The sequence below is a fragment of the Callionymus lyra genome, chromosome 3, assembly GCF_982586985.1.
Source record: "Callionymus lyra chromosome 3, fCalLyr1.hap1.1, whole genome shotgun sequence".
Classification (NCBI taxonomy): Eukaryota; Metazoa; Chordata; class Actinopteri; order Syngnathiformes; family Callionymidae; genus Callionymus; species Callionymus lyra.
In genome coordinates, this window is record NC_141820.1 from 6,115,093 (window position 1) to 6,136,446 (window position 21,354).

General features: G+C 41.4%; 1 protein-coding gene across 1 annotated transcript; it reads left to right on the forward strand.

Moving 5' to 3' along the window:
• The first annotated feature begins 3,886 nt into the window (after positions 1-3,886).
• On the forward strand, positions 3,887-5,807 carry LOC148083118 (protein NLRC3-like). Its single transcript, XM_087785659.1, has 2 exons — positions 3,887-5,116; positions 5,188-5,807. The coding sequence occupies exons 1-2, from the start codon at positions 4,008-4,010 to the stop codon at positions 5,399-5,401; spliced, it is 1,323 nt and encodes a 440-aa protein (XP_087641785.1). The 5' UTR covers positions 3,887-4,007; the 3' UTR covers positions 5,402-5,807.
• Positions 5,808-21,354: the final 15,547 nt, after the last annotated feature.

Consider the following 21,354-nt stretch of genomic DNA (forward strand, 5'->3'; position numbering starts at 1 on the left):
TTCTTAGTACATGAGGCACCAGGTTCTTTAGGAAACAACAATCTCACCACACCTGTCGGAATCCCCTCCCATCGGCACATTTGTAAACTTGCCAATTTTCCCGCCTTTTGAAATAAACGTGCACAAACTAGAATATACATACGTACACATAATTTTAAGAACATCAGAAATGCACATGCTATTGTTGCCATTGATATGTATATTCCTGTGACATCGCAAAGAACCCAAGTTACAGTGCATGGAGCTCACCCTCCCTGTTGGAAGCTGAATCTGATCAGTGGAGGTTGTAACTCTTTCAAGTACTGGAATCATTTTCTCTCTTGTCTTGTGTGTGTTCAGATCAAAACTATGTACATCTGCTGGACCTGGACCTGGACCTGGACCTGGACCTGGACTTGGACCTGGACCTGGACCTGGACCTGGACCTGCACCTGCTCCCAGCTGTGTGTCTCTGAAGAGTGACAGGTCTATGGGAAGAATAATTGACTTCAAAGGTGAACAGAAGCATCAGAGGTGAGAGACAACAGGAGCAACATGAGAACATCTAGTAGTTATTTAAATATGCAGAGAAAACTATACAGTATATCTATACACATGAGAGGAAGAAGAAAATAACAATAATAATAAATCTTATTTAAAACCACCTCTCAGGAGACTCAAGGTCGCTGCACAATAAAATCACAAATACAATAAAATCACACAATTTAACCAAACAATTAAATTTCTTCTTTTAGGAATCACTTTTACTATTGTCCTGGATGAACTCCCATTTATGTTACGACCTGTTCGTCTGTCTGTCTGTCTGTCTGTCTGTCTGTCTGTCTGTCTGTCTGTCTGTCTGTCTGTCTGTCTGTCTGTCTGTCTGTCTGTCTGTCTATTCCCAAAATATAATACAAAACCCAATAGAAAATACAAATTGGGAAAAACACTCTTCACTTCCACACTTTGTAATAATCAACTTAAATACTGGCTCACAGCCGTCAAAGAGGCAACAAAAGGAAAAGGCTGCTCAAGAGAACGCAGGCCAAGCAAACAACTACAATTTTACGACAATGAGTTAACGTTTAAAATATACAAACAAAAGAACCAAACTTAACTCCCGGTTACAGTGCATGGAACTGACCCTTCCTGTTAGAGGCTAAATCTGATCAGTGGAGGTCGTAACACATCACACCTTCAAATACTGGAAATACTTTCTCACTGCGACTTGTGTTTGTTCAGATCAAAGCTACTTAAATCTGCTGGACCTGGACCTAGACCCGGACCTGGACCTGGACCTGGACCTGCTCCCAGCTGTGTGTCTCTGAAGAGTGACGTGTCTATGGGAAGAGATATTAACTTCAAAGGTGAACAGAAGCATCAGAGGTGAGAGACAACAGGAGCAACATGAGAACATCTAGTAGTTATTTAAATATGCAGAGAAAAACTATACAGTATATCTATACACATGAGAGGAAGAAGAAATTAACAATAATAATAAATCTTATTTAAAACCACCTCTCAGGAGACTCAAGGTCGCTGCACAATAAAATCACAAATACAATAAAATCACACAATACAATAAAATCACACAATACAATAAAATCACAAATACAATAAAATCACACAATACAATAAAATCACACAATACAGGTGGTTTTGAGCTGAGCTGTAAAGAGGGAGAGAGAGTTCCAGTGTGGGGGTGGAAGTGACGAGTTGGGTTTGCATGGAAGGTAGAGCTGGGTGTCATCATCGAAGCAGTGGAAACTGGTGGTGAAAGAGAGACAGAGAGGGAGAGAATTAATGGCAGTGTTTGCAGTATTTCAATTGAATGTTTATTTTACATTCACCACAGAATATTGCATGTGCAGCTGCTGTGGGACAGACAGGTGCTGTTGGACTCATGAAGAAATCCACAACTTGATGTCAAATACAGTGAATTCATTTCACTGGATCATTCCATCTGTTGTTGAAGAAGTTTGTATCATGTGACGACCAACAGTCTCTTCAGTTGTTGAGTCAAGAAGAAGAATTCTAAATAGTGCAACTACTTTTCTTCTCCTCCACCTGAAGTCTTGTGAAACTTGACACACAACAAACGTGATGAAATATTCATCAAAAGTCAAGTTTGATTTGAGTGTTTTTCTTGTGATGCAACATTCACGTGGATCATATGAGCGCCTCAGATGAAGGTCACTGATAAGAGAAAATACTTCAAGTGATTTAAGAGTCACTGATTCAATGATTGAGGGAATGTTTGAGTCGTCAAAGACTGTTAGTTGATCCTCAACAATCATTCTTTCACTCACAGCTGTGTGTGTTTCTATCAGCAGTTAGTGACTCTTGGTGACTTCAACTGAAGATGTTCATGAGTCAATGCAGCTCAAAACTTCTCTTTTATTGAGCTTCACGAACTGCTCGTCAAAAGTGCTGCAGACAGTCGTGGAGGAAAGTCGACTCACAAGAGAAGAAGCAACAAACTGCAGCCATGAGAATGAAATCACGACTGAAGTGTGAGACAAACTTGTGTTTCACCTGGTTTTCCATGAATGTGGAAGATTCTATCTTAGGTGGTCTGCACATGGAAGAGTCAGAGTCTTGCTCAGATCATTGGTGTCCTTGTAGAAGTAGACAGAACTTATTGACGGCCTGATGTTCTTCACAGAGAGGATCAGCAGGTCTCGGATGTTCTCAGTCTCCAGTGTGTCCAGCAGCATCAGACAGATGTGGACTCCACACTTCAGGTACGTTCAAGTCTTCAGCCTCACCTGCTGACTACAACAGCTGCTAACTCACCAGTCAGCTGCTTCTGCTGCTTCATGAAGCTCTGATCCTGGACAACTCCACCTGTCAGCTTCATACATGAAGTAGAAGGTCTGGTGTGGCTGAGACTCTTGTTTAGTTTTAGAGAGAAGATGAGATTTGAATGTGACTCAGACTCTCTGGTCCTGAGACTGAGACATACCTCTGGTGACCTCTGTAGGTCACATGATCAAGTCACATGTTTGTGTTTCAGCTGTTGGAGGAGAAGGTCATGACCCTGGTGAAGGAGGAACTGAAGAGAGTGAAGAAGTTTCTCAGACCAGGTGAGCAGAAACACCTGGAGGATGAGGAAGAGGAGGAGTTGAAGTGTGAAGAGGAGCAGATGAGGAGCAACAGAGAAGATTTCCTGAATATCATCCTGAACCTCCTGAGGAGCATGAAGCAGGAGGAGCTTGCTGGTCTTCTGTGGGGAAGTAAGAGGATTTGAACCTTCAACCTGCTGAAAATGAAGTCTTGAATCTATTAGAACATTTGAGATTGAAATTCCTGCAGCTGCTGAGAAGATTGATCTTCAGCTTTTAGAATCTTGTGACTCATGTGACTTCTCTTCTTCAGGAAGTCGTGTAGAAAAGATTCAACGACAGCTGAAGAGGAGCCTGAAGAAGAAGTTCCACAGTGTGTCTGAGGGGGTCGCTAAAGCAGGAAACTCTGCTCCTCTGAATCAGATCTACACGGAGCTCTACATCACTGAGGGGGGCACAGACCAGGTCAACCAGGAGCACGAGGTCCGACAGATCGAAGCAGCCACCAGGAACCAGACCAGACCAGAAACCACCATCAGACAAGAAGACCTCTTTAAAGCCTCACCTGAGAGAGACCCACCAATCAGGAGCCTGCTGACGAAGGGCGTGGCTGGCATTGGGAAGACCCTCCTGACACAGAAGGTCACTCTGGACTGGACTGAAGGCAAAGCTCACCAGAACTTCCACTTCATGTTTCCTTTCACCTTCAGAGAGCTGAACCTGCTGAAAGAGAAGAAGTTGAGTTTGGTGGAACTTGTTCATCTTTTCTTTCCTGAAACCAAAGATCTCAGCAGCTTTGAAGGACTCGAGGTTCTGTTCATCCTTGACGGTCTGGACGAGTGTCGACTCCCTCTGGACTTCCTCAACAGTCGGGTCCTCACAGCAGCTACAGAGTCCACCTCAGTAGACGTCCTCCTGACAAACCTCATCAGAGGGAATCTTCTTCCCTCAGCTCGTCTCTGGATGACCACACGACCTGCAGCAGCCAATCAGATCCCTCCTGAGTGTGTGGACATGGTGACAGAGGTCAGAGGGTTCACTGACCTCCAGAAGGAGGAGTACTTCAGGAAGAGGTCCAGTGATGAGGAGCAGACCAGCACCATCATCTCTCACATCAAGACCTCCCGAAGCCTCCACATCATGTGTCACATCCCGATCTTCTGCTGGATCACTGCCACAGTTCTGGAGGACATGTTGAAGAGCGGAGACACAGGACAGCTGCCCAACACCCTGACTGAGATGTTCATCTACTTCCTGGTGGTTCTGTCCAAAGTCAAGAAGCTGAAGTACCATGGAGCAGCTTGGACAGACACAGTTTGGGATCCTGAGAGCAGCAAGATGATGGAGTCTCTGGGAAAACTGGCTTTTGAGCACCTGAAGAAAGGAAACTTGGTCTTCTATGAATCAGACCTGACAGAGAGTGACATCGACATCACAGCTGCTTCACTTCACTCAGGAGTCTTCACTCAGATCTTCAGAGAGGAGAGAGGACTGTACCAGGACCAGATGTTCTGCTTCATCCACCTGAGTCTTCAGGAGTTTCTGGCTGCTCTTCATGTTCACCAGAAGTTCTTCAACTCTGAAGTCAACCTGCAGTCAAGAATCGTTGACATAGAAAAGTTCTACCAGAAAGAAATCAATGATGCTGTAGAAAGTCCAAATGGACATCTGGACTTGTTCCTGCGCTTCCTTCTGGGTCTTTCTCTGCAGACCAGCCAGAGTCTCCTGACAGGTTTATTGAAACAAACAGGAAGAAGCTCTTGGACCAATCAGGACACAGCAAAGCTCATCAAGAAGAAGATCAGTGAGAATGTGTCTCCAGAGAGAATCATCAACCTGTTCCACTGTCTGAATGAAGTGAAGGACACTTCTCTGGTGGAGGAGGTCCAACAGCAGCTGAGATCAGGACGTCTCTCCACAGATCAACTGTCTCCTGCTCAATGGTCCACCCTGGCCTTCATCTTACTGTCCTCAGAGGAACATCTGGACGTGTTTGACCTGAAGAAATACTCTGCTTCAGAGGAGGTTCTTGAGAGGCTTCTGCCGTTGGTTCAAGCTTCACATAAAGTTCTGTAAGTGGATCATTGGAACATCTCTGAAGATATAAACATCAACGTTTGATTTCCTGTTTCATTTTATTCAGGCTGAGTGACTGTAAACTGACAGAGAGAAGTTGTTCACTTCTGTCCTCAGTCCTCAGCTCTCCGTCCTCTAGTCTGACTCAACTGGACCTGAGTCACAACGTCCTGCATGATCCAGGAGTGGAGCTGCTGTCTGCTGGACTGAAGAGTCCACACTGTCACCTGGAGACTCTCAGGTCAGAACATCATTTCTACAGCTTCAGAGCTGAAATGTGAAAGTCAGAGGTGAGACTCCAGAGAGTTTTGTCAAGTCGAGTCTACAGTAAATAATCCTGAGTTCAAGTCACAAATCAATTAGAGGAGTCGACTCTCGAGTCATAAATCACTAGCATGACTCAACTCTCGAGTCACTAATCACAAGTTCAAGTCGACTCTTGAGTCGCAAGTAACTAGTAGGATTTGACTCTCGAGTCACACATCACTATTCCAGGTCAAGTGTCGAGTCACTAATAACTTGTCTGAGTCGACTCTCTAGTCAGAAATAACTCATTGGGGGCAAGTTTCGAATTACAAATCACCAGTCCGAGTCAAGTCTTGAGTCAGAGAACACGAGTCTGAGTCAAGTTTATAGTTACAAGTCCGATTCAAGTGTCGAGTCACAAGTTAAAGTTAATTCTCATATCAAGTCACAAATTCCTAGTCCCAGTGAACACTGAAGAGACAAATAACTAGTCCGAGTCAAGTCTCAAGTAACAGATCCAGAATCTGAGTCGACTCTCAAGCCCCAAATCACAAGGACGACTCAGGTTTGAGTCACAAATCACTAGTTTAGGTCAAGTCTTAAGTCACAAATCACTAGTCCTAGTCGACACTTGAGTCACAAATAACTAGTATGAGTCGAGTCACTATGAATAAGTCCCAGTTGACTCGAGTCACAAATAACGAGTCTCAGTCACGAGTCATAGGTGTGACTCGAGTCTCCATCTCTGCCAAAAGTATTGTCTTGAAACATGGAAGGAGATTATTTCCAAATATCAATGAAAAGGTGAGTAAACTCTTGATTTGACCCTCGCAGGCCTCCATATTCAAACCTGGAAATACAGAGAAAACATTTGAAACCTGGAGATTTAAAGAAACGACACATGTTTGAACAATGATGGAGGGAAACTTTGAAGACTTTGATGAATGAAAACATAATTAGAAGTAGAAAATAACAACTTTATAGAAAGATAACTTTATAGAAATCTTCAATTGAGACATTTTCATGAATCACAAATAAAAGGTGTCACCAGATGAAAACAAGTTGATCGATGTATTGATTGATAAACAACCTTCAAAAATAATCTACAAACATCTTTGTTTTTCTCATGACTTTTATTCCTTTATTTCTATTGTGACTTTAGTTTTTCTTCTTCTCTTGTGTTTGTTTCTGGTATAAAAACAACATCAATCCTCTCACAACAGTCTCTGTGTATCATGTGACACTTTTATAAATAATGAAACAAAGTCAGGAAAGTGTTGAACTGATGAAAACATCATTATTTCATGTGTTTGATCAAGTTGATCCTGATTGATAGAAAAGTCTTCAAATATTCACACAATCATGTGATGATCTTATGAATGTAAAGAGTTCAGTGTTTCCTCAAATCAAGTCTTTCAAGTCAAAATAGAGAAAAAGTCACTTGTTGACGTTTCCGTCTCTTTCACAGGCTGAACTCCTGTTGGCTGACAGAGAGAAGTTGTTCACTTCTGTCCTCAGTCCTCAGCTCTCCGTCCTCTAGTCTGACTCAACTGGACCTGAGTGACAACTTCAACCTGAAGGATCCAGGAGTGGAGCTGCTGTCTGCTGGACTGAAGAGTCCACACTGTCACCTGGAGACTCTCAGGTCAGAACATCATTTCTACAGCTTCAGAGCTGAAATGTGAAAGTCAGAGGTGAGACTCCAGAGAGTCAAAGTTTTGTCTTCAGTTTGTTCTTCAATGAAGCAGCTGATTCTAAGTGACATCAGTCTTCAGCAGGTTCTGACACTTGAACTTTGTTTATTTTGACTTCTGCTGGGGTCGTGCTGTTCAGTATGTTGACACATATTTACTGATCTCAAATACATTCAAAGACATTTGAGTGACACTTGTGATGTTCTAACTTGTTCTGTTACTAGATTTCAATGCAGGGTAATGTTCATGGTGATGTGAGCATGTGTGATAAACACATCAGGAACTGTATGAAAACTGAAACATGTTCTTCTTCATCACAAGTCATATCATCATCACAATATTGAACAGTGTCATCACACATCCTGCTCTTATCTCTTCATTTCTACTCATCTTTGTCACCATTCTTGATTTCTCTCTTCCTTTCTCTTGTTGTTTTGTTCGTCACACATCACTAGTCCGAGTCAAGTGTCGAGTCACACATCACTAGTCCGAGTCAAGTGTCGAGTCACACATCACTAGTCCGAGTCAAGTTTCGAGTCATAAATCACTAGTCCGAGTCAAGTGTCGAGTCACACATCACTAGTCCGAGTCAAGTGTCAAGTCACACATCACTAGTCCGAGTAAAATCTCGAGTCATAAATCACTAGTCCGAGTAAAATCTTGAGTCATAAATAACTAGTCAGAGTCAAGTCTCGAGTCATAAATCATTAGTCCGACTCAAGTTTCGAGTCATAAATCTCTAGTCCGAGTCAAGTCTCGAGTCATAAATCACTAGTTCGAGTCAAGTCTCGAGTCATAAATCACTAGTCCGAGTAAAATCTCGAGTCATAAATCACTAGTCCGAGTAAAATCTCGAGTCATAAATAACTAGTCCGAGTCAAGTCTCGAGTCATAAATAACTAGTCCGAGTCAAGTCTCGAGTCATAAATCATTAGTCCGACTCAAGTTTCGAGTCATAAATCTCTAGTCCGAGTCAAGTCTCGAGTCATAAATCACTAGTCAGAGTCAAGTCTCGAGTCATAAATCATTAGTCCGACTCAACTTTCGAGTCATAAATCTCTAGTCCGAGTCAAGTCTCGAGTCATAAATCACTAGTTCGAGTCAAGTCTCAGGTCATAAATCACTTGTCCGAGTCAAGTCTCGAGTCATAAATCACTAGTCAGAGTCAAGTCTCGAGTCATAAATCACTAGTCCGAGTCAAGTCTCGAGTCATAAATCACTAGTCCGAGTCAAGTCTCGAGTCATAAATCACTAGTCAGAGTCAAGTCTCGAGTCATAAATCACTAGTCCGAGTCAAGTCTCGAGTCATAAATCACTAGTCCGAGTCAAGTCTCGAGTCATAAATCACTAGTCACAGTCAAGTCTCGAGTCATAAATCATTAGTCCGACTCAAGTTTCGAGTCATAAATCTCTAGTCCGAGTCAAGTCTCGAGTCATAAATCACTAGTTCGAGTCAAGTCTCGAATCATAAATCACTAGTCCGAGTCAAGTCTCGAGTCATAAATCACTAGTCCGAGTCAAGTCTCGAGTCATAAATCACTAGTCCGAGTCAAGTCTCGAGTCATAAATCACTAATTTGAGTCAAGTCTCGAGTCATAAATCACTAATTTGAGTCAAGTCTTGAGTCATAAATCACTAGTCCGAGTCAAGTCTCGAGTCATAAATCACTAATTTGAGTCAAGTCTCGAGTCATAAATCACTAATTTGAGTCAAGGCTCGAGTCATAAATCACTAGTCTGAGTCAAGTCTCGAGTCATAAATCACTAGTCTGAGTCAAGTCTCGAGTCATAAATCACTAATTTGAGTCAAGTCTCGAGTCATAAATCACTAATTTGAGTCAAGTCTCGAGTCATAAATCACTAATTTGAGTCATGTCTTGAGTCATAAATCACTAATTTGAGTCAAGTCTCGAGTCATAAATCACTAATTTGAGTCAAGTCTCGAGTCATAAATCACTAATTTGAGTCATGTCTTGAGTCATAAATCACTAGTCTGAGTCAAGTCTCGAGTCATAAATCACTAATTTGAGTCAAGTCTCGAGTCATAAATCACTAATTTGAGTCAAGTCTTGAGTCATAAATCACTAATTTGAGTCAAGGCTCGAGTCATAAATCACTAGTCTGAGTCAAGTCTCGAGTCATAAATCACTAGTCTGAGTCAAGTCTCGAGTCATAAATCACTAATTTGAGTCAAGTCTCGAGTCATAAATCACTAATTTGAGTCAAGTCTCGAGTCATAAATCACTAATTTGAGTCATGTCTTGAGTCATAAATCACTAATTTGAGTCAAGTCTCGAGTCATAAATCACTAATTTGAGTCAAGTCTCGAGTCATAAATCACTAGTCCGAGTCAAGTCTCGAGTCATAAATCATTAGTCCGACTCAAGTTTCGAGTCATAAATCACTAGTCCGAGTCAAGTCTCGAGTCATAAATCATTAGTCCGACTCAAGTTTCGAGTCATAAATCACTAGTCCGAGTCAAGTCTCGAGTCATAAATCATTAGTCCGACTCAAGTTTCGAGTCATAAATCACTAGTCCGAGTCAAGTCTCGAGTCATAAATCATTAGTCCGACTCAAGTTTCGAGTCATAAATCACTAGTCCGAGTCAAGTCTCGAGTCATAAATCAATAGTCCGAGTCAAGTCTCGAGTCATAAATCATTAGTCCGACTCAAGTTTCGAGTCATAAATCACTAGTCCGAGTCAAGTCTCGAGTCATAAATCATTAGTCCGACTCAAGTTTCGAGTCATAAATCACTAGTCCGAGTCAAGTCTCGAGTCATAAATCATTAGTCCGACTCAAGTTTCGAGTCATAAATCACTAGTCCGACTCAAGTTTCGAGTCATAAATCACTAGTCCGAGTCAAGTCTCGAGTCATAAATCATTAGTCCGAGTTAAGTTTCGAGTCATAAATCACTAGTCCGAGTCAAGTCTCGAGTCATAAATCATTAGTCCGACTCAAGTTTCGAGTCATAAATCACTAGTCCGAGTCAAGTCTCGAGTCATAAATCATTAGTCCGACTCAAGTTTCGAGTCATAAATCACTAGTCCGAGTCAAGTCTCGAGTCATAAATCATTAGTCCGACTCAAGTTTCGAGTCATAAATCACTAGTCCGAGTCAAGTCTCGAGTCATAAATCATTAGTCCGACTCAAGTTTCGAGTCATAAATCACTAGTCCGAGTCAAGTCTCGAGTCATAAATCATTAGTCCGACTCAAGTTTCGAGTCATAAATCACTAGTCCGAGTCAAGTCTCGAGTCATAAATCATTAGTCCGAGTTAAGTTTCAAGTCATAAATCACTAGTCCGAGTCAAGTCTCGAGTCATAAATCATTAGTCCGACTCAAGTTTCGAGTCATAAATCACTAGTCCGAGTCAAGTCTCGAGTCATAAATCATTAGTCCGACTCAAGTTTCGAGTCATAAATCACTAGTCCGAGTCAAGTCTCGAGTCATAAATCATTAGTCCGAGTCAAGTGTCGAGTCACACATCACTAGTCCGAGTCAAGTGTCGAGTCACACAAAACTAGTCCGAGTCAAGTGTCGAGTCACACGAGTCACACATCACTAGTCCGAGTTAAGTTTCAAGTCATAAATCACTAGTCCGAGTCAAGTCTCGAGTCATAAATCATTAGTCCGACTCAAGTTTCGAGTCATAAATCACTAGTCCGAGTCAAGTCTCGAGTCATAAATCATTAGTCCGACTCAAGTTTCGAGTCATAAATCACTAGTCCGAGTCAAGTCTCGAGTCATAAATCATTAGTGCGACTCAAGTTTCGAGTCATAAATCACTAGTCCGAGTCAAGTCTCGAGTCATAAATCATTAGTCCGACTCAAGTTTCGAGTCATAAATCACTAGTCCGAGTCAAGTCTCGAGTCATAAATCATTAGTCCGACTCAAGTTTCGAGTCATAAATCTCTAGTCCGAGTCAAGTCTCGAGTCATAAATCATTAGTCCGAGTTAAGTTTCAAGTCATAAATCACTAGTCCGAGTCAAGTCTCGAGTCATAAATCATTAGTCCGACTCAAGTTTCGAGTCATAAATCACTAGTCCGAGTCAAGTCTCGAGTCATAAATCATTAGTCCGACTCAAGTTTCGAGTCATAAATCACTAGTCCGAGTCAAGTCTCGAGTCATAAATCATTAGTCCGACTCAAGTTTCGAGTCATAAATCACTAGTCCGAGTTAAGTTTCAAGTCATAAATCACTAGTCCGAGTCAAGTCTCGAGTCATAAATCATTAGTCCGACTCAAGTTTCGAGTCATAAATCACTAGTCCGAGTCAAGTGTCGAGTCACACATCACTAGTCCGAGTCAAGTGTCGAGTCACACATCACTAGTACGAGTCAAGTGTCGAGTCACACATCACTAGTCCGAGTCAAGTGTCGAGTCACACATCACTAGTCCGAGTCAAGTCTCGAGTCGTAAATCACTAGTCAGAGTCAAGTCTCGAGTCATAAATCATTAGTCCGACTCAAGTTTCGAGTCATAAATCTCTAGTCCGAGTCAAGTCTCGAGTCATAAATCACTAGTTCGAGTCAAGTCTCGAGTCATAAATCACTAGTCCGAGTAAAATCTCGAGTCATAAATCACTAGTCCGAGTAAAATCTCGAGTCATAAATAACTAGTCCGAGTCAAGTCTCGAGTCGTAAATCACTAGTCAGAGTCAAGTCTCGAGTCATAAATAACTAGTCCGAGTCAAGTCTCGAGTCATAAATCATTAGTCCGACTCAAGTTTCGAGTCATAAATCTCTAGTCCGAGTCAAGTCTCGAGTCATAAATCACTAGTCAGAGTCAAGTCTCGAGTCATAAATCATTAGTCCGACTCAACTTTCGAGTCATAAATCTCTAGTCCGAGTCAAGTCTCGAGTCATAAATCACTAGTTCGAGTCAAGTCTCAGGTCATAAATCACTTGTCCGAGTCAAGTCTCGAGTCATAAATCACTAGTCCGAGTCAAGTCTCGAGTCATAAATCACTAGTCAGAGTCAAGTCTCGAGTCATAAATCACTAGTCCGAGTCAAGTCTCGAGTCATAAATCACTAGTCCGAGTCAAGTCTCGAGTCATAAATCACTAGTCACAGTCAAGTCTCGAGTCATAAATCATTAGTCCGACTCAAGTTTCGAGTCATAAATCTCTAGTCCGAGTCAAGTCTCGAGTCATAAATCACTAGTTCGAGTCAAGTCTCGAATCATAAATCACTAGTCCGAGTCAAGTCTCGAGTCATAAATCACTAGTCCGAGTCAAGTCTCGAATCATAAATCACTAGTCCGAGTCAAGTCTCGAGTCATAAATCACTAATTTGAGTCAAGTCTCGAGTCATAAATCACTAATTTGAGTCAAGTCTTGAGTCATAAATCACTAGTCCGAGTCAAGTCTCGAGTCATAAATCACTAATTTGAGTCAAGTCTCGAGTCATAAATCACTAATTTGAGTCAAGGCTCGAGTCATAAATCACTAGTCTGAGTCAAGTCTCGAGTCATAAATCACTAGTCTGAGTCAAGTCTCGAGTCATAAATCACTAATTTGAGTCAAGTCTCGAGTCATAAATCACTAATTTGAGTCAAGTCTCGAGTCATAAATCACTAATTTGAGTCATGTCTTGAGTCATAAATCACTAATTTGAGTCAAGTCTCGAGTCATAAATCACTAATTTGAGTCAAGTCTCGAGTCATAAATCACTAATTTGAGTCATGTCTTGAGTCATAAATCACTAGTCTGAGTCAAGTCTCGAGTCATAAATCACTAATTTGAGTCAAGTCTCGAGTCATAAATCACTAATTTGAGTCAAGTCTTGAGTCATAAATCACTAATTTGAGTCAAGGCTCGAGTCATAAATCACTAGTCTGAGTCAAGTCTCGAGTCATAAATCACTAGTCTGAGTCAAGTCTCGAGTCATAAATCACTAATTTGAGTCAAGTCTCGAGTCATAAATCACTAATTTGAGTCAAGTCTCGAGTCATAAATCACTAATTTGAGTCATGTCTTGAGTCATAAATCACTAATTTGAGTCAAGTCTCGAGTCATAAATCACTAATTTGAGTCAAGTCTCGAGTCATAAATCACTAGTCCGAGTCAAGTCTCGAGTCATAAATCATTAGTCCGACTCAAGTTTCGAGTCATAAATCACTAGTCCGAGTCAAGTCTCGAGTCATAAATCATTAGTCCGACTCAAGTTTCGAGTCATAAATCACTAGTCCGAGTCAAGTCTCGAGTCATAAATCATTAGTCCGACTCAAGTTTCGAGTCATAAATCACTAGTCCGAGTCAAGTCTCGAGTCATAAATCATTAGTCCGACTCAAGTTTCGAGTCATAAATCACTAGTCCGAGTCAAGTCTCGAGTCATAAATCAATAGTCCGAGTCAAGTCTCGAGTCATAAATCATTAGTCCGACTCAAGTTTCGAGTCATAAATCACTAGTCCGAGTCAAGTCTCGAGTCATAAATCATTAGTCCGACTCAAGTTTCGAGTCATAAATCACTAGTCCGAGTCAAGTCTCGAGTCATAAATCATTAGTCCGACTCAAGTTTCGAGTCATAAATCACTAGTCCGAGTCAAGTCTCGAGTCATAAATCAATAGTCCGAGTCAAGTCTCGAGTCATAAATCATTAGTCCGACTCAAGTTTCGAGTCATAAATCACTAGTCCGAGTCAAGTCTCGAGTCATAAATCATTAGTCCGACTCAAGTTTCGAGTCATAAATCACTAGTCCGAGTCAAGTCTCGAGTCATAAATCATTAGTCCGACTCAAGTTTCGAGTCATAAATCACTAGTCCGAGTCAAGTCTCGAGTCATAAATCATTAGTCCGACTCAAGTTTCGAGTCATAAATCACTAGTCCGAGTCAAGTCTCGAGTCATAAATAATTAGTCCGACTCAAGTTTCGAGTCATAAATCACTAGTCCGAGTCATGTCTCGAGTCATAAATCATTAGTCCGACTCAAGTTTCGAGTCATAAATCACTAGTCCGAGTCAAGTCTCGAGTCATAAATCATTAGTCCGACTCAAGTTTCGAGTCATAAATCACTAGTCCGAGTCAAGTCTCGAGTCATAAATCATTAGTGCGACTCAAGTTTCGAGTCATAAATCACTAGTCCGAGTCAAGTCTCGAGTCATAAATCATTAGTGCGACTCAAGTTTCAAGTCATAAATCACTAGTCCGAGTCAAGTCTCGAGTCATAAATCATTAGTGCGACTCAAGTTTCGAGTCATAAATCACTAGTCCGAGTCAAGTCTCGAGTCATAAATCATTAGTCCGACTCAAGTTTCGAGTCATAAATCACTAGTCCGAGTCAAGTCTCGAGTCATAAATCATTAGTCCGACTCAAGTTTCGAGTCATAAATCACTAGTCCGAGTTAAGTTTCAAGTCATAAATCACTAGTCCGAGTCAAGTCTCGAGTCATAAATCATTAGTCCGACTCAAGTTTCGAGTCATAAATCACTAGTCCGAGTCAAGTCTCGAGTCATAAATCATTAGTCCGACTCAAGTTTCGAGTCATAAATCTCTAGTCCGAGTCAAGTGTCGAGTCACACATCACTAGTCCGAGTCAAGTGTCGAGTCACACATCACTAGTCCGAGTCAAGTGTCGAGTCACACAAAACTAGTCCGAGTCAAGTGTCGAGTCACACGAGTCACACATCACTAGTCCGAGTTAAGTTTCAAGTCATAAATCACTAGTCCGAGTCAAGTCTCGAGTCATAAATCATTAGTCCGACTCAAGTTTCGAGTCATAAATCACTAGTCCGAGTCAAGTCTCGAGTCATAAATCATTAGTCCGACTCAAGTTTCGAGTCATAAATCTCTAGTCCGAGTCAAGTGTCGAGTCACACATCACTAGTCCGAGTCAAGTGTCGAGTCACACATCACTAGTCCGAGTCAAGTGTCGAGTCACACAAAACTAGTCCGAGTCAAGTGTCGAGTCACACGAGTCACACATCACTAGTCCGAGTCAAGTGTCGAGTCACACATCACTAGTCCGAGTCAGGTGTCGAGTCACACATCACTAGTCCGAGTCAAGTGTCGAGTCACACATCACTAGTCCGAGTCAGGTGTCGAGTCACACATCACTAGTCCGAGTCAACTGTCGAGTCACACATCACTAGTCCGGGTCAAGTGTCGAGTCACACATCACTAGTCCGAGTCAAGTGTCGAGTCACACGAGTCACACATCACTAGTCCGAGTCAAGTGTCGAGTCACACATCACTAGTCCGAGTCAAGTGTCGAGTCACACATCACTAGTCCGAGTCAAGTGTCGAGTCACACATCACTAGTCCGAGTCAAGTGTCCAGTCACACATAACTAGTCCGAGTCAAGTGTCGAGTCACACATCACTAGTCCGAGTCAGGTGTCGAGTCACACATCACTAGTCCGAGTCAAGTCTCGAGTCATAAATCACTAGTCCGAGTCAAGTTTCGAGTCATAAATCACTAGTCAGAGTCAAGTGTCGAGTCACACATCACTAGTCCGAGTCAAGTGTCGAGTCATAAATCACTAGTCCGAGTCAAGTTTCGAGTCATAAATCACTAGTCCGAGTCAAGTTTCGAGTCATAAATCACTAGTCCGAGTCAAGTCTCGAGTCATAAATCACTAGTCCGAGTCAAGTCTCGAGTCATAAATCACTAGTCCGAGTAAAGTTTCGAGTCATAAATCACTAGTCCGAGTCAAGTCTCGAGTCATAAATCACTATTCCGAGTCAATTTTCGAGTCATAAATCACTAGTCCGAGTCAAGTCTCGAGTCATAAATCACTAGTCCGAGTCAAGTTTCGAGTCATAAATCACTAGTCAGAGTCAAGTTTCGAGTCATAAATCACTAGTCCGAGTCAAGTTTCGAGTCATAAATCATTATTCCGAGTCAAGTTTCGAGTCATAAATCACTAGTCCGAGTCAAGTCTCGAGTCATAAATCACTAGTCCGAGTCAAGTCTCGAGTCATTAATCACTAGTCCGAGTCAAGTCTCGAGTCATAAATCATTAGTCCGAGTCATGTCTCGAGTCAAAAATCACTAGTCCGAGTCAAATTTCGAGTCAAAAATCACTATTACGAGTCAAATTTCGAGTCATAAATCACTAGTCCGAGTCAAGTCTCGAGTCATAATTCACTAGTACGAGTCAAGTCTCGAGTCATAATTCACCAGTCCGAGTCAAGTCTCGAGTCATAAATCACTAGTCCGAGTCAAGTCTCGAGTCATAAATCACTAGTCCGAGTCAAGTCTCGAGTCATAAATCACTATTCCGAGTCAAGTCTCGAGTCATAAATCACTATTCCGAGTCAAGTTTCGAGTCATAAATAACTATTCCGAGTCAAGTCTCGAGTCATAAATCACTAGTCCGAGTCAAGTCTCGAGTCATAAATCACTATTCCGAGTCAAGTTTCGAGTCATAAATCACTAGTCCGAGTCAAGTTTCGAGTCATAAATCACTAGTCCGAGTCAAGTCTCGAGTCATAAATCACTATTCCGAGTCAAGTTTCGAGTCATAAATCACTAGTCCGAGTCAAGTCTCGAGTCATAAATCACTAGTCCGTGTCAAGTTTCGAGTCATAAATCACTAGTCAGAGTCAAGTTTCGAGTCATAAATCACTATTCCGAGTCAAGTCTCGAGTCATAAATCACTAGTCCGAGTCAAGTCTCGAGTCATAAATCACTATTCCGAGTCAAGTCTCGAGTCATAAATCACTAGTCCGAGTCAAGTTTCGAGTCATAAATCACTAGTCCGAGTCAAGTTTCGAGTCATAAATCACTAGTCCGAGTCAAGTTTCGAGTCATAAATCACTAGTCCGTGTCAAGTTTCGAGTCATAAATCACTATTCCGAGTCAAGTTTCGAGTCATAAATCACTATTCCGAGTCAAGTTTCGAGTCATAAATCACTAGTCCGAGTCAAGTTTCGAGTCATAAATCACTAGTCAGAGTCAAGTTTCGAGTCATAAATCACTATTCCGAGTCAAGTCTCGAGTCATAAATCACTAGTCCGAGTCAAGTCTCGAGTCATAAATCACTATTCCGAGTCAAGTCTCGAGTCATAAATCACTAGTCCGAGTCAAGTTTCGAGTCATAAATCACTAGTCCGAGTCAAGTTTCGAGTCATAAATCACTAGTCCGAGTCAAGTTTCGAGTCATAAATCACTAGTCCGTGTCAAGTTTCGAGTCATAAATCACTATTCCGAGTCAAGTTTCGAGTCATAAATCACTATTCCGAGTCAAGTTTCGAGTCATAAATCACTAGTCCGAGTCAAGTTTCGAGTCATAAATCACTATTCCGAGTCAAGTTTCGAGTCATAAATCACTATTCCGAGTCAAGTTTCGAGTCATAAATCACTAGTCCGAGTCAAGTTTCGAGTCATAAATCACTAGTCCGAGTCAAGTTTCGACTCATAAATCACTAGTCCGAGTCAAGTTTCGAGTCATAAATCACTAGTCCGAGTCAAGTTTCGATTCATAAATCACTAGTTTGAGTCAAGTTTCGAGTCTTAAATCACTAGTTTGAGTCAAGTCTCGAGTCAAAAATCACTAGTCCGAGTCAAGTTTCGAGTCAAAAATCACTATTACGAGTCAAATTTCGAGTCATAAATCACTAGTCCGAGTCAAGTCTCGAGTCATAATTCACTAGTCCGAGTCAAGTCTCGAGTCATAATTCACTAGTCCGAGTCAAGTCTCGAGTCATAATTCACCAGTCCGAGTCAAGTCTCGAGTCATAAATCACTAGTCCGAGTCAAGTTTCGAGTCATAAATCACTAGTCCGTGTCAAGTTTCGAGTCATAAATCACTAGTCCGAGTCAAGTCTCGAGTCATAAATCACTAGTCCGAGTCAAGTCTCGAGTCATAAATCACTATTCCGAGTCAAGTCTCGAGTCATAAATCACTATTCCGAGTCAAGTTTCGAGTCATTAATCACTATTCCGAGTCAAGTCTCGAGTCATAAATCACTAGTCCGAGTCAAGTCTCGAGTCATAAATCACTATTCCGAGTCAAGTCTCGAGTCATAAATCACTATTCCGAGTCAAGTCTCGAGTCATAAATCACTAGTCCGAGTCAAGTTTCGAGTCATAAATCACTAGTCCGAGTCAAGTTTCGAGTCATAAATCACTAGTCCGAGTCAAGTTTCGAGTCATAAATCACTATTCCGAGTCAAGTTTCGAGTCATAAATCACTAGTCCGAGTCAAGTCTCGAGTCATAATTCACCAGTCCGAGTCAAGTCTCGAGTCATAAATCACTAGTCCGAGTCAAGTCTCGAGTCATAATTCACTAGTCCGAGTCAAGTCTCAAGTCATAATTCACTAGTCCGAGTCAAGTCTCGAGTCATAATTCACCAGTCCGAGTCAAGTCTCGAGTCATAAATCACTAGTCCGAGTCAAGTTTCGAGTCATAAATCACTAGTCCGTGTCAAGTTTCGAGTCATAAATCACTAGTCCGAGTCAAGTCTCGAGTCATAAATCACTAGTCCGAGTCAAGTCTCGAGTCATAAATCACTAGTCCGAGTCAAGTCTCAAGTCATAATTCACCAGTCCGAGTCAAGTCTCGAGTCATAAATCACTAGTCCGAGTCAAGTCTCGAGTCATAATTCACTAGTCCGAGTCAAGTCTCAAGTCATAATTCACTAGTCCGAGTCAAGTCTCGAGTCATAATTCACCAGTCCGAGTCAAGTCTCGAGTCATAAATCACTAGTCCGAGTCAAGTTTCGAGTCATAAATCACTAGTCCGTGTCAAGTTTCGAGTCATAAATCACTAGTCCGAGTCAAGTCTCGAGTCATAAATCACTATTCCGAGTCAAGCCTCGAGTCATAAATCACTATTCCGAGTCAAGTTTCGAGTCATTAATCACTATTCCGAGTCAAGTCTCGAGTCATAAATCACTAGTCCGAGTCAAGTCTCGAGTCATAAATCACTATTCCGAGTCAAGTTTCGAGTCATAAATCACTATTCCGAGTCAAGTCTCGAGTCATAAATCACTAGTCCGAGTCAAGTTTCGAGTCATAAATCACTAGTCCGAGTCAAGTTTCGAGTCATAAATCACTATTCCGAGTCAAGTTTCGAGTCATAAATCACTAGTCCGTGTCAAGTTTCGAGTCATAAATCACTAGTCCGAGTCAAGTCTCGAGTCATAAATCACTAGTCCGTGTCAAGTTTCGAGTCATAAATCACTAGTCAGAGTCAAGTTTCGAGTCATAAATCACTATTCCGAGTCAAGTTTCGAGTCATAAATCACTAGTCCGAGTCAAGTCTCGAGTCATAAATCACTATTCCGAGTCAAGTCTCGAGTCATAAATCACTAGTCCGAGTCAAGTTTCGAGTCATAAATCACTAGTCCGAGTCAAGTTTCGAGTCATAAATCACTAGTCAGAGTCAAGTTGCGAGTCATAAATCACTATTCCGAGTCAAGTTTCGAGTCATAAATCACTAGTCCGAGTCAAGTTTCGAGTCATAAATCACTAGTCCGAGTCAAGTTTCGAGTCATAAATCACTAGTCCGAGTCAAGTTTCGAGTCATAAATCACTAGTCCGAGTCAAGTTTCGAGTCATAAATCACTAGTCAGAGTCAAGTTGCGAGTCATAAATCACTATTCCGAGTCAAGTTTCGAGTCATAAATCACTAGTCCGAGTCAAGTTTCGAGTCATAAATCACTAGTCCGAGTCAAGTTTCGAGTCATAAATCACTAGTCCGAGTCAAGTTTCGAGTCATAAATCACTAGTCCGAGTCAAGTTTCGAGTCATAAATCACTATTCCGAGTCAAGTTTCGAGTCATAAATCACTATTCCGAGTCAAGTTTCGAGTCATAAATCACTAGTCCGAGTCAAGTTTCGAGTCATAAATCACTAGTCCGAGTCAAGTCTCGAGTCATAAATCACTATTCCGAGTCAAGTTTCGAGTCATAAATCACTAGTCCGTGTCAAGTTTCGAGTCATAAATCACTAGTCCGAGTCAAGTCTCAAGTCATAAATCACTAGTCCGTGTCAAGTTTCGAGTCATAAATCACTAGTCAGAGTCAAGTTTCGAGTCATAAATCACTATTCCGAGTCAAGTTTCGAGTCATAAATCACTAGTCCGAGTCAAGTCTCGAGTCATAAATCACTATTCCGAGTCAAGTCTCGAGTCATAAATCACTAGTCCGAGTCAAGTTTCGAGTCATAAATCACTAGTCCGAGTCAAGTTTCGAGTCATAAATCACTAGTCCGAGTCAAGTTTCGAGTCATAAATCACTAGTCCGTGTCAAGTTTCGAGTCATAAATCACTATTCCGAGTCAAGTTTCGAGTCATAAATCACTATTCCGAGTCAAGTTTCGAGTCATAAATCACTAGTCCGAGTCAAGTTTCGAGTCATAAATCACTAGTTTGAGTCAAGTCTCGAGTCAAAAATCACTAGTTTGAGTCAAGTTTCGAGTCAAAAATCACTATTCCGAGTCAAGTTTCGAGTCATAAATCACTATTCCGAGTCAAGTTTCGAGTCATAAATCACTATTCCGAGTCAAGTTTCGAGTCATAAATCACTAGTTTGAGTCAAGTTTCGAGTCTTAAATCACTAGTTTGAGTCAAGTCTCGAGTCAAAAATCACTAGTCCGAGTCAAGTTTCGAGTCAAAAATCACTATTACGAGTCAAATTTCGAGTCATAAATCACTAGTCCGAGTCAAGTCTCGAGTCATAATTCACTAGTCCGAGTCAAGTCTCGAGTCATAATTCACTAGTCCGAGTCAAGTCTCGAGTCATAATTCACCAGTCCGAGTCAAGTCTCGAGTCATAAATCACTAGTCCGAGTCAAGTTTCGAGTCATAAATCACTAGTCCGTGTCAAGTTTCGAGTCATAAATCACTAGTCCGAGTCAAGTTTCGAGTCATAAATCACTATTCCGAGTCAAGTTTCGAGTCATAAATCACTATTCCGAGTCAAGTTTCGAGTCATAAATCACTAGTCCGAGTCAAGTTTCGAGTCATAAATCACTATTCCGAGTCAAGTTTCGAGTCATAAATCACTATTCCGAGTCAAGTTTCGAGTCATAAATCACTAGTCCGAGTCAAGTTTTGAGTCATAAATCACTAGTCTGAGTCAAGTTTCGAGTCATAAATCACTAGTCCGAGTCAAGTTTCGAGTCATAAATCACTAGTCCGAGTCAAGTTTCGAGTCATAAATCACTAGTTTGAGTCAAGTTTCGAGTCTTAAATCACTAGTTTGAGTCAAGTCTCGAGTCATAAATCACTAGTTTGAGTCAAGTCTCGAGTCATAAATCACTAGTTTGAATCAAGTCTCGAGTCATAAATCACTAGTTTGAGTCAAGTTTAGAGTCTTAAATCACTAGTTTGAGTCAAG